Source organism: Motacilla alba, chromosome 1A (genome assembly GCF_015832195.1).
Source record: "Motacilla alba alba isolate MOTALB_02 chromosome 1A, Motacilla_alba_V1.0_pri, whole genome shotgun sequence".
Lineage (NCBI taxonomy): Eukaryota > Metazoa > Chordata > Aves > Passeriformes > Motacillidae > Motacilla > Motacilla alba.
The window spans coordinates 24,119,115-24,136,178 of record NC_052031.1 but is presented as its reverse complement, the minus strand read 5'-3'; the positions used below and the strand labels follow the sequence as shown (position 1 = coordinate 24,136,178).

Here is a 17,064-nt window from a genome sequence, read left to right as displayed (position 1 = left end):
TAGCCTTTCTCTTACAGTCAGCCACATGCTTATGATGCTCTCTTAAATCATAAGATATAAACTTTAACCCCTTTAAAAAGTGTGGTGTGCCTAAGAGCATGAGAACAGCTAAAACCAATGCTGACACACCCGTGCCAGTTCCCTGTCCACCATCTCCAGCATTCAGAGGCAGTGATGCATGCCTGGGGAAGCCTATCAGCAGTGTGGAACAGGTGTTCAGTGACACTGCATCAGCATTCTGTCCTTGGCACTTGGCATTCCCACCTGGCTGCTGCTGCAGGCACATGCCAGTGGAACCAGAACAGTGACAAATGCAATCTGTGTAAGGAGGAACTGTCTAGGCTGTGTGGGGTTTTGGTGACTTGGGTGGGAAAGAGTTCACAGGGATCTGTGTTAATGCTCTGGTTTCTCTGTGACCAGCTGTTTATCTTCCCAAATGCTATGTGTTCACATAGTCCTTCTGTCTTCTCCCCATCAGACTCCTCCATTCTTTCTTGTTGATGTCTCCAAGAAATGCCATTAGATTGTTTTGGGAAGTGATCTCCAGAGCAGCCACAAAATCTTGAGTGAACTCGTCTCAAGTAGCCACCAGCTTCATTCCCTTTCACTCCTGTGCAGATAGCGTCCTTCCATATGAATCCTCTAGATGCTTTAACAACACATTTAAATTCCGGGAAAGCCTCAGTGCAGAATGCTTTGGGAGCATCTTTTGTAGAGAAACATTTTCCTTATATGTCAGAAAAATTATCTCCCCCTCCTTTAAAAAAGGGGGTAGTGTAAAAAGTAGGTCTTGTCTACAGACAATCCAATCTCATGGAGACAGAAGTCATTTCAACTATACAGAGGTCAAGAGAACTTAAAAATAAAAAAAAAATATTGAAGGAGAAAGTGTGTGAAGCCTAGCCTGAGCTTTTCTGGAGCAGGCAGACCCCGAAGAGGCCTTCCAGATCCTGCTGCCTATTGACTGACCCACCAAAACCTGCCCAACAGCACACTGATGGTGACAAAGATGTGAACACAATCCTTTCCCTTATTGCTGATTGTGCCTAGTAGGAAGAGGTTTTATCAAAACTTTTGGTACTGGTGTAACACATGGAGATACCAAGGAAAATGAGAAGGGCAGAGACTGTTCGTTCCCAACTTTTAGTGCAAGCAGTATTACAATGTCCTGCCAAATTACCCAAAACTCCTTAGATTTGCTTTTGTTTCCTGTGGTATGTAGATGTTTGGGTGATGATTCAAGTGCAACTTATCTATTCATTATAAGCATGCGTTTCTTTGCAATTTTTAAAGTCTAAAACCTCTTCCATATTTATATGAATTATTCTTCATTTCCAGGTTTATGTGGTTTCTCAAAATATGTGTATTCTTACTGAGTAATATATTTTTTGGTGAAAATACCACAGATATATGTTTATGTGTATAATTTAAATTACAAGGTGTTCTGCTGTGAAATTATTTTCCAAATAGAGTTATGTAAATAATATTTTTTTCTGATTTGCTAGCTCAACTAAATGCCTGAAAATAAAATTATTTTGGAGTCAGCCCAAGTCAGCCAAACAAAATAAAACACAGTTCAGCTAGGGGGACGAAAATCCTAAAAGGAACAGGATTCAGCTTCCTGGAGTTTGGCATTTTTAACTTTCTTTTTTAAATTAAACTTACTGGAAATTAAACTTATTTTAAATTAAACTCTTTGGAAGCATGTACTGGGGAAACAGGCCAGCCTGCCTTTCCTCACATTGCCTGGACTGCAGAGGGAGCTGAGGCAAGGCGAGGCGGGCTCACCCCTGCCTGCAGCACCCTATCCCAACGGGGGATTGCGGGGGACGGGGGTGTATTCTAGACGTAAATTTAAACAAATGAGGCCTAACAGCTGAAATAATTTGAGGTTACAGAGGTTATTTGGGTTTTTAAAAAATATTAACAAACATTGCATTGACAAGATGTGAGATTTTCCACCTAAACTTGAGTCACATTGAACTTCATGTGCTCGGGCAGGGAGGCCGCGGGGCGGCCGGGGCTGCCTCCTCGCTTGTCGGGCCGAGGCGCAGCGCTGAGGGGCGGCAGCGGGCGGGGGAGCGGGCTGGAGTCGGGGTGAAGGGCGAGCTGGAGCGGGGGTGAGGGGCGGGCTGGAGCCGGGGCGGAGGGGCGGGCTGGAGCCGGGGCGAGGGGCGGGCGGAGGCGGGCGGCCCTGACGGCGTGTATGCCTTGCAGATCTTCGAGTGGTGGTACTTCCGCAAGTACGGCACCTCCTTCATCGAGCAGGTCTCGGTGAGCCACCTGCGCCCCCTGCTGGGCGGGGTGGACAGCAGCGCGCCCAGCGCGGCCAGCGCCGCCGGCGGGGACGCGGACTCGAACCGCCAGAGCGTCTCAGGTGAGCGGCGCCGCGGCCGCGCCCGCCCCGGGCCCCTGCTCCGCCCGGGAAGAGGCACTGCTGCCTCCTGACTGCTGACTGGGGAAAAGGCACTGCTGCCTCCTAATTGCTAACTGCATCCTTCCCAATTCACGCGGCGTGTTTGGTTCAGGGTGCGTGGTTAAAACCGTTTGCTTTCTCCGTGTTGTGAAAACCCTGCGAAATTGCACGTGCCCTCTCCGCAGTGCCCTTTGTCCAGCGGAGGGGCTGCAAAGATGGTTAAGGGGCTGGAGCATCTCTTACGGGGAAAGGCTCAGGGAGCTGGGCCTGTTCAGCCTCGAGAAGAGACAATGCCAAGGGACCTCATCACTGTCTGTGAGAAGAGAGCGTGTCAAAGGCATGGAGCCTTTGGAGTGTCAAGCAGTAGGACATAGGGCAGCGGGCAGAACCTGATGCACAGGAAGTTCCACCTGAATATGAGGAAGAACTTCCTTACTGTGCAGGTGGCCAAGCACTGGAAGAGGTTGCCCAGAGACGCTGTGGAGTTTCCCTCACTGGAGATATTCTGGCACCATCTAAATGCAATCCTGTGCCATGTGCTCTGGGATGGCCCTGTTTGAGCAGGGAGGTTGGATCAGGTCAGCCACTGTGGCCCCTTCCAACTCAACCAATTGCCTGATTCTGTGATTCTAAAAGCAGGCAGTATTTTTAGTGAAGTCATTTTAAGTAATAACAAAGTTGTTAAAAAAAATAATCAGACAAAGAAGTTAGAAATGTTCATCTGGTTTTGCATCACTTTGTTTTTTTAGATAATGAAAACAATAAATAAAAAATAAAAACTTACTTAGTTAAGTGGAAGCATGATGGCTTTTAACAGCTTAAGGGCTTGTTACGTTCCTGAGTCTGCTACAGATTTGCTTTGTGACTTTGGACAAGTCCTAACATAGTCAGGAGTTTAGGTGTGCTTTCAGGCATTTGTGGCCTGATTTTTACATACTTCCAGGCATTCACATCCCCTACAAGTTTCAGCTCCAGGAGTGAAGGCGTCCAACCCTAAGTCATTCAAGCCTGAGGCACTTTGAGTCAGGTGCCTGGGATGGTCCCAGCCTGACTGAAATGAATCAGCCCCTCAAGCACTGAAATTTGTGGACTGAAGGAGCCACAGAGGAACTTGTCTTCCTAACTGAGTGACTTAGCTGCCTGGGGATTGAAAAATTAGCCCATGAGTGATGAAAATGCTGGTATGCTATTGCTTCTGGCTTGAGTGGGAGATAGATACTCACTGTTAAAGTCAGGGCAGGAGCATCTGGGTTTGTGTTCCTCATCTGTAAAATGAAACTTACCTGTCTCTGTCCTGGCTTGGCTTACAGGCCATAATCTTAGGGATGTGCCCCTAGAATCAACCAGAATTTTGTTAAATTTATTTCATCTGCAGGCTTTTAGAATCTATCAGAATTTACAAGTGAAGAAAAGTGAATGAAAAGAAAAAAATTCACGTATGGGGAAAACATTGCTCGACAGTTGAGCTCCCTATGTCTGTACCTGGCAAATTTTATCTCTACTTCTCAGTAAGCATGAAAACAGGCAAACAAAAATTAGCTCTGAACTTACATGTTAAATAATATAGGTGGCTTCACAAAACCTTGTTATTTACTGAGTAAGTCTACTTAAGGAAGCCTCCATACAGCACAGCAAATTCAGCTGTTGTCATTCTCATCTGAAGAGAGGCTGTGAATAGCAGCACTGCATGGTGCAGGATATTAGATTTGGGTGAACTGGCAGAAAGCATGGCATGGCTTGGAACCACCTGTGTGCACTCATCAGTGGGCTCTGTCACACTTCAGCAGCTCGAAATAACTCCTGTCATTTTAAAGCAAAGGCACAGTGTTTTGACTAATGGGATTCACACGGGCATCTTGAATTTTTTGATACAAAGAAATAATCAAGGAGTGTGTGTGCTTTCAGTGCATTGACACTGAGCTGGGACTCTCAGTGTCTCTGGACAGTGTCTGTATGGTTAACCTGGTATTTGTGCCTTCACGTGGCAATAGAAGGCCTTCTTTACTTCCCCTTCTTGTTGCTCAGTTTAAGCTTTCCCTGCTACAGTGCCAAAATACTTCCTACTTTGGATGAAGTGTAACCACTTGAATTCAAGTAAGATAAACAAAAAGTGTCCCTGCAATCAGATAGTTGTTACCCAATCTCATTGGTCACAAACAGAGCAGGTTGAGACACCTGGAACTGAGAAGTCTGATGTTGATTTAATATTTCTAATGGTTTGAAAGTCATATTATGTAAAACCTGTGGGATATGAAGCTTGTCAAACACCCATACTCTCTGGCTGCACGACAGAGTGCAGCAGAATGTCAGTCAAGCACTTCTGCTGAGTAAACCAGGGGAACTTTCTAATATTAGCTGCTTCAAAGATACACTCCTTCCTAAAGTCTGCCTGTTCCTGTGTCTGCTCCATGCACTTGCTGGGTAGGCAGCAAACTGAGGGCCCACCTCCTATTCCACTTGACTAGTTTCTGTGTTGCTGAGGATCTCCTTCTGTTATTGTGAGTAATTTGTGAAAAATGCATTCTGTCCATGCCACTGTAGCCCCATACTCAGATGCAGTCCATGAGAAAAGAAGAGGCCTTGACTTGCTGTTCAGTACTTCTTCTCCTAACAGAACAGGCATAAAGGGAACAGGCATATTGTTACCATAAGGATACCCTTCTGATTCAATATTCTACCAGAAAACTGTTGGTTTGAGCTCTTCCGAAATTATGTCAGAAAAATTCATAGGGAGCAATATGCTGGTTAACATTTTTAGTAGAAAGTACCTAGTGAAAGGCTGGAGGGCCAGTGCTGCTGATGAGTTTTTTGCAGAGCTCCATGTGAAGGGTCATCCAGTAGCAGACCTGAGGTGGAATGACATCCTGCCTTTCAGTGAGTCTTTGTACAAATTGTGGGGTTTATTCTGGTCTCACTTTCACTGGAGTCAATTGTCTTTGTTGAAAGTAAGAGAATAAATCTGGTGTTAAAATTAAAGGAAAAGCCAGAATCAAGACCTCACTGTTTCAAAGGCCGTACAATTTGATTATATTTTTTCAGTTTTTGCTTTAAATTGCTTTGTTGATTTCCATACCTCATACTTCCTGTAGTGTGAAAAATTCACAATTTTTCCCCCAAGGGAAATTTATAAAATGTTTCTAATATTCTGAAACCTTTGGAATGCAATCAACTTTTCTCTGCCAATCATCTTCAGCATCTGCTTTTATCTTAAGTAAGATCAGCAGATGTTTCTATGGATTTTTACTTCACAAACTAAGGAGGAAATAAATTTGGCAACTGTAGCCGAGATTCACAGTGATTTACAGCATTAACTGGACAGTGATGTTTTTCTGGAGAAATAACAAGTCCATAGGGACTGGGTTAATTGCTGTTTTTTCAGTGCAATATACCAGTGTGATCCCTCTTCAGTTCTGCATTATGGTAAATGTGTGTCCTGGAACTAATCAGCATTATCTTTTCATGTGGCATTTGGGGCTTTGTTAGTGGTTATTTGTCTGGAATGATTGCATTTGTTGACACTAATTTATAATTGAATTATTATTTAAGAAAGGAAGAGCAGTCTGATTACCTTCATCTTGGTGCTCTTGATGGGTTTTTGCATTTGCACTTATAAAAAATAAGCCATTTGATGAGGCTCATTGTATGGTAACTGATGTTTTTTATAAACCTCAAGTACCATTGTAATTTGGGAGAGATTCATTATGTGTGTGTCTGCTTCTTACAGAATGCAAAGTCTGGCGAAATCCTTTAAATCTGTTCAGAGGAGCTGAATATAATCGGTAGGTGCCACAAAATTACAGTTGTCAGGCATAGTACTGGCTTAAGGAGCTTAACTGTACTTTTGCATTAATCTAACTTAAGAAATGAAAAAACAAAACTGTGGATAAATGCACTCATGTCAGGTTTTTCTGTAATTCATAAAATGTTTCTGAACTAAAAGGAATTTAAATTCATGCTGATGCACTTTCTGATTTCTCTAATATTTGCTATTTCTCCAATTTTTGGCAACCTTATTAAAAAAGATGGAGTAACTTAAGTGTGTTGAAGTGTGTGTACCTAGTGTTACTGCAGCATTTCTGTTCAAATCCATTATAGCAAAAAAACCTGATGAATTCCATATAGGTTTCATCGAGTCCTAATGTTTGAATATATGTGTTACCAAGTTCCAGTGTGTACTTTTCAACGTCCTCATTAGCTTAGGCTCAGCTGCCATTGCTCCATCCCAGTACAGTGAAATGCAATGTATATTGGTTAGAAGATTGGCCGGGTGAACTTACTTGGCTATGCCTATCTCAAAGGTCTGGGATTCTTTTGTGGATTCATTTTGCCAAGTGTGACCTCATTAACCAAAATGTCTCCTTGTTGGCATGTTTGCAGGTATACATGGGTAACAGGAAGAGAACCTTTGACTTACTACGATATGAATCTTTCGGCACAGGACCATCAGACATTCTTTACCTGTGACACAGATCATTTACGGCCTGCAGATGCTAGTAAGAGACCTTGTGAACAACTGGATTAATAGTAGATTAATAATGGATTAATGGCTGATTAAACTGATGTAAGAAGAATGCAGTTAGACATCAGTTCTTTCATGTAGATAAGAAAAGGCAAAAGTCTGATCATGCTGAGAAACCACTGTTGTTGAATTTATAGAATTCTAGATCTGAACAAGTGTCTGTATATGTAAACGATCTGATTTGTGTTGCTGTGCTGTTCTGCTGTGTTGCTGGAGTCATTCAAGGTCCCATTTAAAAGTGTAAATGCTTGTTCGTTTCGTCCTCTTTCTTGCAGTGGCTTCAAACATACATAGCTTAATTTGCCTCCAGCTGCAGTGTAGTAGGTTGAATTACATTATCCAGGTTCCATTTGGTCTACACTGACAAAAGAGAGAGAGCTGATGTAAAATTTGTGTTTCATTCCCTGATGTAGTTAGGTCTGTAAAAAATGGGAACAGCACATTTACAATTGAATTTGTATAAGCAGCTTTAGTTGTGTTAAGCCTGTACTGTGAAGTCCATATGCAGACTTTTATTCTCCTAAAAATATACAGCAATGATTTCACTCATTAGAATTTGCCTCTGAAGAGATAAATCTTTGTCTCTTAGGAAAGGAGAGATACTAACAATTGGGTGCTCCATTCTGAAGGCGTAGTTACATTGGAGAGCATATTTTGGTTTTTTGGCACATGGTAAACATGACTCCTATTTTGTGAACTCAGTGGTGTAATTATGAGGTGGTAGTATTAGCCTGGAAGTTGTTTCTATTTAGCATTCACATAAAGCAACGGCTCAATAAGGAGCTAGAATATGAACCCCAACTATCCCTTTATTATTTTGTTCCCTGTGGAATCTACTGCACCAAGAGGAAGTAGCTGCTTCTCACCTCTATACTTGGCAATGCAGACAGCCTGATCTCTCAGCCAGACTTTCTCCTAGAAGAAAGTTTAATTAAATGAAAGAAGAAAAAACACTGAGTATTTGGGACAAAAGCTCCTGTTTGTTGTGTGTCTTTTTGAATGAGCACTGAGCTGTATGAAATGCTCTGTAGTGAGTTAGGCTGAGATCAATAAATTCTTTTGTTACAGTGCAGTAGATTCTCCTTGTTAATCTTGTAATAACTGATATTTCTTTCTCCTCCTTTGTTTATTGAATAGTAATGCAAAAAGCCTGGAGAGAGAGAAACCCTCAAGCCCGAATTTCTGCAGCGCATGAAGCTTTGGAATTGAATGAGTGAGTGACAACAACATTAACATTTATTTTCTGTCTTTTAAAAATCCATTGGATGATATTTTAAGGCCAGGGGTTTGCTGTAGTAATTTTTAACCCGATTACAGGCCTGTCAAAGGAAGGCCTACAACAGAAGGAAAACAGCACAGCTGCGTGTCGTGCTAGCTACCCAGAAGATCCTTAGGGTAGTGATGACAATGGGAGTCTTCCCACTGATGTCAGCAGGCCTTGGAACAGCATAGGAAAATGCTAATTAAGTTACCTCCTGATGAGCATATGAAATATGCATTTGCACGATGGAGAGTTCCCTTTTGGATTTCTCAGTCATCAAGAACAGAAGCAAGAAAAAAGAGACTCATAAACACATTCTGAAATACTCATTTCGTAGTATGAGAGAACATGATGTAATTTGCTGTAACTTTTGGTCCTCGAGTCTGTTATTTATTTTTTCAATAAGAAGTGTAGTATTTGGAGATCCCACAACAAACTCAGTGCTGTGATGATTTACTGGTATTGCAAACTGTATAAATGTTGCTAGCATGCATAAAAGGAATCCCTTTGGTTGCTGAAGTGAGATTGCTACCTTCTAGAATTCCGTAAACTGGTGCCTTTCAGATAGTCCTTCGTGTGTTTCATCAGAAGAAAAGAAAGAATGTTTTCCTGTTGTATATTTAACATGCAGCATAAAAAGGAAAAGTGAGCTATAAGCCCGTCCTACTCACATTTCACAGAATTACAGAATGGTTGAGGTTAGCAGGGATCTCTGGAGGTCAGTATGCAACCTCTCCCTTCAAACAGGGCCACCTACAATGCATTGCACAGAAACATGTCCAGCAGGCTCTTGAATAGTCTCCAAGGAGAGAGACTTCACAACTTCCTGGGGCAGCTTGTACCAGCTCAGTCACCTTTACGGTAAAAAAAGTGTTTCTGAGATTCAGGGGGAAATCTCCTGTGTCTCATTTTGTGCCCGTTACCTCTGGTCCTGTCACTGGGAACCACTAAAAGGAACCTGGCACTTTCCTCTTTGCCCCCTCACTGCAGGTATTTAGAAACTTTGACAAATTCCCCCCAAGCCTTTTCTTCTCCAGACTGAACAGTCCTAACTCTCTGAGCCTTTTCTCATATGTGAGATGCCCCAATCCCTAAGCACCTTCATTGGACTCTCTGCAGTATGTCCATGTCCCCCTTGTACTGGGGAGCCCAGAGCTGGACACAGCACATCCACATGTGGCCTCATCAGGGCTGACTAGAGGGTAAGGATCACCTCCCTCAACCTGCTAGAAACACTTCTAGTGCAGCTCTGCTGCGAGGGCACATTGCTGATTTTGTTTTTGCTCGGTCTGGGTTGGGTTTTCTTTGTTGTTGTTGTTGTTTTATCTTTACAACTACATTTATAATTCGTTCTTTTTATATGGCAAGTGTTACAGTTCTGTTGATTCTTTCTCATATCATTACAGTAAGGGATATGATTTATATTAAAACAGTAGTGCATAAAACTAGTCTTGATTTCCAGAAGGAGTTTTAGGGATGTAGGTTTAGTGAGACAGCTGCTTTACTTTCTGGGACAGTTGTCAGTAGGTGTAATGAAGGGCTGAGTGATACAGGTCCTAAAAATGAGAGTCATGGTGTTGTTGACAGAATATTTATTCATCAGAATAGTTCATCAGAAAGGTACATGGACAAAATTTCCTTGCCTCTGTATTTAGTACATCCTTTCCAGTCTGCATGTCTTCAAACAGTTTTTACATCAAGTACCTTTCTCATGGTTTTTCCTCTGATATTTTTGCAGGTGTGCTACTGCTTATATTCTCTTAGCTGAAGAGGAAGCAACAACAATTGTAGAAGCTGAGAAGCTGTTCAAGCAGGCTCTGAAAGCTGGAGAGGGCTGTTACAGGCGCAGCCAGCAGCTACAGCACCATGGTGCCCAATATGAAGCCCAACACAGTAAGTTTTTTAGGAAGGAGATAACTTCCAAAGAGTTCTTTGGATTTGGTGTTTGGGGCTTTTTGTTTTCCCCCTAAGAACTATGCACTCAGTGTTTGACATTGGCTGGAATGTGGTCCTAGAGCCAGACTATTCTGTTTTAGTGTTTTTGCTTGATTCTGTTGCTGAGATGTCAATGCTCCGATTACAGATGTGTTACTATAGGAGTGCCTTTATTTTGTCATGGCAGAAAATGCTTAAGCATGTACTTAACAGAAAAGAAAAGGTATCAGAGCCAAAGAGATATGACATTCAGAAAAAGCTGAACACCCTTTAAGGAAGTTGCCTTTAGCCATTTTGAAAACCCAGGCTCATGTTGTGAAAAGGCCGTATAGAATGGTGGAAACAGGAGTGATGTTTTGCCTGCTTTTTTCCATCAGATCTGGGGGTAAATGCTTACACTGTGTTGTTCTGTGTCAAAGTTAATGAGACCCATTAGCCAGTGAGACATTGGAAGTTAGTTGCATTTATTAAGAAAGGTCACAGAAACATAAAATTTAAAAACTGGAGTAATAAAGTGCTTTAATTGGAAGTCTAGATTTTTATTACTTTTTCTAAAGCAGGTTTATCTGCTGTGCTATTTATTAGATATTCCTTAAACCTAAGAAAATACATTCACTGACAGTAAATGACCAAAAAGATAATAAAGCAAACAGTCAAGGTTATTTCTAGACTACAGTGGATACCTTAGGCAAGAATAACACAAATTAATTACATAAATACAAGCACTAGCATACTTTTGGGCATCTTCAGGTTTCTCGGGACCTGATTGCACAGCCTCTGGCTATCTCTCCATAATTTGAAGATTACTGATAAAAATTGTGCATAGTAAAATTGTCTGTGATCCCTGGTTTTATATGTGTATGCAAGTCTATACCTGAAAACCTGAGGTTTCATAAAGCTTGGGGGTAGTATTTTAAACATTTGTTGTTTGTAAAATCATACTTAGGATGATTTGTTCATTTTTGGTGAAAGTAAAAATAGAAAGCAGCTGAGCCCTTGAAGCAATTTTTGGGCTCTAGCAAGCTTATGGTTGTCTGTGAAACCTTAATTTGTGCACTCAATCCATCCTGAGTGCAACAATTCTATGAGAAGTACACAGTAAGTGGTTAGTAAGCGCTGTCACCATCTTTTTGTCCAAGGTAACCTGGGAAGGTTTGTGCAGGCAGATACAATTATGATATTTCTGTAACCTGTGTGTGCTGGGTGGCTACTGTCATCATCAGGTTTGACACCCTTCAGTACTTCAGCGGAGCAAGTAACCATTGAATCACAAAACTAAGTGCACTGTCACAGAGCAGAGAGGCTGAAAAGTGACTGCCAGCTCTGACCATGTCTTCAGGAGGGGCCTGATCATCCCACTGCTCTGTACCACTCAGTCTCCCCTTGAAAATGTCAGTGTGCACCCACAGAAATTAGAGATGTTGCCTTGGACACAGGGGCTTCACATAGAGTTCTCTTGATTATATGCTAGACTTCTACATGGTTTACAAAGGCAGAGAGGAGGGACTGTGGAGGAAGGGCATGTGTTGCAGCTCCATGGTTCTGACAGGTCCTGCATTCCATTTCTGGTCTTCAGAGTTAATTCTGGGATGAAGAGTAGGCATTTCATCTTTTAAAGGTGAAATACACTGTAATCTCTTGAACCACATCATGTTGTTCTGTTTCCGTTTATTCATGTGTTCCACCTCCTTCATAAAATATTTTGTTAAACCATAAAGAGTAAATAATGACTTTGAGTACCCAACTTGCCCTCTTTCAAAAGGTGATAGCTTATTAAAAGCAAGGGCAATTTTATTTTTAAGGTTGCTCGTGTTAGGCATCCCAAATCATTAGTAACCTCAGAGAATTTTGGCCTGAAAAAATATCTTGATTTCATAATAAGTGAATGCCTTTTGACCATTCCTGCTCAAAATCCTGAAAAGAAGCTTACCCTGAAATGGACACCTCATAGCATGTTACATAAACATGTTGAAACAGATGTAACTAATAAATTGTGTATTAAATATATAGGAATCAATAAAGAGATAAGGAATTAGGTAATACAGAATACAGCTAAAGAAATTCTTCTCTCCTTGTTTATTTTTTCCTCTAAAGTAAGTCCTTTTGACCTGCTGCTTAATCTATTTGAAAATTTTAATCACAGCTTTACAACGATTTGTAGGTACTTGGAATGTTTTCAGCACACATGTTGTTCCTGTTATGAAGGGCTTGAAAATGTTAGGAATAGGCTAAAATCTTAACAGAGCACGTGCTATACACAAAGATAATTTCTAGCAGGTGTATTACATTTTCATGATTCAGTAATTTTATAGATTGTTATCTGTCCACTCATTTCCTGTTGGTCCAGAAGCATTTTAAGAGTTCACATTCAAAGTGAATGAGAAGTAAGGAGTAAGAATTCTCCAAGAGAATAATTATAACTGCTGTTCAGTTTCGGTCATCTTTGCTGTTAGGGAATCTTCTGGCACATAGGACTGTCATATCTGAAATATGTTAATTTGCCGTCCTTAATTAGTGGTGTGAGGAATTTGAAGATGTTAATTGGGTAATGAATAAAGGCTGTAAACCAAAAGTTCAGAGTATACTTTTCTTCTAATCATTAAGAAAAAGATTGTTCAGAGGATGAGGATTTGCTTTAATACTTTTTGACAAGCATGTGCACAACTGTACCTTCAGATCTGCTTATATTTCACAGTGCAAGGCCAGCCCAAGAGTATTTATCTGTACCACTGTATATCTTGATTATTTCCACTGATTTCAGTTCTATTATGCCTCATCTAAATCTTCAGATTTTGGTAACATTTTATTGAAATTCTTGTGGAAGTGTTGATGGTAGTGAGTAAGAAAAAATGGGAAAAAGCCTGTGTTCCTTTGTGCTGGAATACTCAATGAACCTTTGTTTTATCTTAACGCTGTTTCTTTTTCCTTCTATACAGGAAGGGACACCAATGTGTTAGTATATATTAAAAGAAGGCTGGCAATGTGTGCAAGGAAGCTGGGAAGGACCAGGGAAGCAGTGAAGATGATGAGAGATGTGAGTTTGGATTTCTTTCGCATGTGATACTTACATAATTGTAGTATAGAAATTATGCATTTTCTTACAAGTTAGCAGCCATTCCTGCTTCAGACAGCACTGCTGATAGTTGTTGTATGTGTAATGCTCATAAAGACTAAGTTAAGTGATCATTTATTTATTAGCTTATGAAAGCACCCTCAAATACCAGATGGATGGTTACTCATGTAGACTGAACTTCCCATCCTGGTACATGTGCAATGAAGTGCAGTCTTTAATTATTTGATCATGAAGTTAGTAATATTTTTTTTCTGAGCCATGTGGTGAATGCTGCTAACTTCATAAGCAGGTCTTAAGTATTCTTTTTTTCTCCTTCAAAGCTGCAGTTTGGCTCTGTGCATTGTTTGTGTCACACTATTCAGCTCTGAGGGTGTTACTTATTCATGCAAAACCTATCACTGCAAAGCCAAACCCCAAGTCATGAATCTGTAATTAACTGAACCCCCTCTGAGATGGAGGCTGACTGTGTTCTCTTTGTAGGCAGAGGAGGGAGCTACCAATGGTAGTTACAAGCTACAGACTTGAAACAATGAACAGTAGCTATTTTGGAGATGGCAGAAGGGGCAGCTGTTCACATTGGGCAATGTATGTGTTTCAGATATGTAAAATGCTCAAGTTTAGATGTAGCAGTGAATGCCCAGAATTTCTTTCAGTGATATTCTCAGGATGCAGATTAGGAACGCAGTTCTTTGAGGAGGTGACTTGTATCACCTGAGGTAGCAAGTCTGTGACAGAAGGAGGAATGGAGTCCTACACCTCTGGGCAAATGATGGTAAAACTACCTCCCAGTTTCCTTTGATTCTTATACTTCATATTCCAGCTCCCACAAAAAAAATGGAAGAGGTGAATCCAGCAAGATACATAGTTCTGCAAATTGGGATGAAGTTGTTAAATTTTAAATGCACAGAATTAAATCCCAGACTGGAATGAAGCACCTGTAAAGTGTGCTTGAGGCAGCTCAGATGAATGGTCCAGGAACCTTCCTAGTGAAAAGGGAAATCTTGTTACGTGTCACTGGGAATTTTAATGTAAAGAGGAAAGTGACTTTCTCTGGACCTGAGGCACTTGCATCAGGGGCAGTAGGGCAAGTGTGTTTGCCAGCTTGGAATCCGGGACTTGACATCTTCTCCTGGAACTGGAGCACTCATGAGCAGTTTTTTGAAAACACTGAGCTGAGTTCACAATAATAATGCAGGTTCTCTCCTAAGTATCTACACGTGCCAAGTGGTGAGTAACTTTGTTTTCTGACTCTTGCTGCTGGGGCTCTTCAGGCACACAACTCTCAATCTCCAGAACCACTGGAATCCCAGACAGAATTGTTGAAAAAGAGCTTGTCAAAAAAACAGCCATTGTACAGCTAGGAGTGTGAGAAAGAGGGATGAGGAAGAAAGACCTGGTTTAGCAGTCTTCTGGTCAGCTGGGAGAATGTTGATTTCAAAAACACTGTTTTCAGTCCAGCCAGCTCTGCTGATTCTTCATGAATTTTGTTACACAAGCACTGTGGGACAAATACTGAAATGTTTTTGGGACAGACATTGGAATTCTAAATTCTGGCATTAATACACAAGAAAGATAAAATTTTGAATTTCCCCTTCAAATATCACACATCATAATTATGGCAAATTCTGGAGCTTACTATGGGCTGCTAAATGTGTTTTGAGACTTGTAGATAGGGCTATGGGGAACAGATACTCTGTGAAGCATTCTTCTGCTGATGTCAATATGTGTGGATAGTTGTGCATGCAGAGCACTTGGTCTGGGGACTTGGGTGGTCTGTCTAGTCCTAGATTTCTTATGCAAAGTGAGAAACCAAGCTTTGATTAGTGAATGACTTATTTTTTCACTAGAGAGAAAATTGACTGAAATTTATAAGCAAAATAGAAAATCATTGAAATTAAGTACAACATGGATCTCGAGAGGCAGCAATAACAGGGAGACAAAGTCATCAGTTATTAGACACTTGAAGAACAAAAAACACTCTTCAACAAGAATGTTTTGTTAAAATGAAAGGACTGGATGCAAGACAAAGGAGATATAAAGATGGAATTTCATCTTAGAGAGTTTCAACTCAGATCAATGCATTCTGTATTTTTCCACATAGAGACACTGAACCAAATTCTCAGAACTGAATTAGCTATCTTTACAGCTCTTCATTTTAAGCAAGCAGAGCTGAGAATTAACAAGTCTCTAGATAAAGTATTAAAGCAGCAGTAACTCTAGGTCACAGCTCCAGTACGCTGGGAGCAAGATTAGGGTCAAGTCAGCTTTGCAGATGCTTCTCCTAGACTGGCTTGGAGCTACTTTTTTCTGATGAATGCATATCTTCCATTTCTTCATAGAAGACATAAATAGTACACTTATGGAGAGTTTTGAAGAACATGAATCTGTCATTGAAGGTTTCTTTGTGATTGATGAGGAAAGAGATGAATTTATTCATCCTAAAAAGAATACGAAGAATATGTTGGCTGGGGACTGCTGAATCTAACATCAGGGAACAGAGGGTGGAGGCCCTGTTTGTGTTTGAAAGATTGAAAACAGGTTTCTCAAGACATGGAACATGATGGAAATGAAGTGTTAAGAGGTTCATGACACCATCTGGGAAATATGATTGGGATGTAGTGAGTCTTTGCCACTTCGAAAAAATAAAATATTTGAGAGTGTTTAATTTATTGCATATATGAGGCCATCTTGAGGACATTACTGATGGATTAGATTGTCTTGCTTGAATTTTTTGTAAGAAAAGACTGAGATCCTACTTAAAGCACCTTAATGGAAGGAAAATGAGCTGTTGGTGACTTAAATAAGAGTTTTATTTTATGGTTATATACACTGCTGATAGGAAAATCATATTTCTTAATATTATATTGAAGGTATTTAAAACAGGGGCTTTTTAAAAAAATTATTTTAAAAACTGTTTAAAATCAAGGTTGCTTTAATTTTAAAAAACTGGGAAGGAATTTCTGTTGCTTCTATGATTGATTTTGAGACACTATTTTTTGCTGGCTTTGCTGCTTGGATGTAATTCATTCAGTTGAGTTGAATTAATGAGAATTACAAACCTGTAGTTTCCATGGAAGCGTGTAATGGAATTATACATAGGTGTTGCTTTTGCTTGTATTTCTGATGATAATTATTTGCTATATTTTGCTATAGAAACCAGCAGCTGTCACTATTTGTATATATTGAGTTAACTTGTGATCTCATTTTGATTAGTGTATTGTTGGAAGAACTCCAATGTAGTCAACAGAATTATTCCAGTTTTATTATTGTTTATACAGAGCATGATATGGTCTGTGAGGGAACTAGATTGCTTTTACTGTCCCCGAGGAGAAAGTCTACAGTGCTCGTTGTTTTATTTGTTGTGCTGATGATGTTAGGAGGATATAAAGTAGTTTGTTCTAAAGGACGTTGAAGAATTCAGTATGTGCAGAGGTGAAAGGCAGCAATGGTGGCTGTGAGTAATCTTTAGTATCCCTTGTATTGAATCTTCCTTGTGGACAATGTTGCGAGCCAGTAGTGGTGATGAGCAAGGGTAGCTTTTTGTGCCACCTGCTTTCCATCTGCTCTTTTCAGAATCCCTCACCATTACAATGGAAGAAAACAGGAATGTGCTAAGTTTGCATCTTGTGTTTTTCATTGACTGAAAACAGAGAGGATGTGTAGGGTATGCAAAGGTGCTTCCCTTTCTGCTTGGTGGGTGACTGAATCAGTGACTGCACCGTTGAATTCAGGAGGCAGGCCAACACAGTCATTTTTCTTTTCTTTTCATTGTGTCACTGGAGTATCCAGATAAAAATGTACCATGCAAGAAAATGAATTGTCAAATTAATTGGAGCTTCTTGGGATTGTTCTGGAGAACA

The 17,064-nt window shown here is 40.6% G+C and overlaps 1 protein-coding gene across 2 annotated transcripts in view; it reads left to right on the top strand.

The window, feature by feature from the left end:
* The window catches only part of ST7 (suppression of tumorigenicity 7), a 136,507-nt gene that overhangs the window by 83,896 nt on the left and 35,547 nt on the right, over window positions 1–17,064 (top strand). For both annotated transcript variants that reach the window (XM_038155201.1, XM_038155202.1), the window contains exons 3-8: window positions 2,218–2,377; window positions 6,141–6,195; window positions 6,794–6,909; window positions 8,073–8,148; window positions 9,935–10,089; window positions 13,068–13,165. In XM_038155201.1, the coding sequence (XP_038011129.1) occupies window positions 2,218–2,377; window positions 6,141–6,195; window positions 6,794–6,909; window positions 8,073–8,148; window positions 9,935–10,089; window positions 13,068–13,165 (660 nt within the window). The remainder of the gene's footprint in view (window positions 1–2,217; window positions 2,378–6,140; window positions 6,196–6,793; window positions 6,910–8,072; window positions 8,149–9,934; window positions 10,090–13,067; window positions 13,166–17,064) is intronic.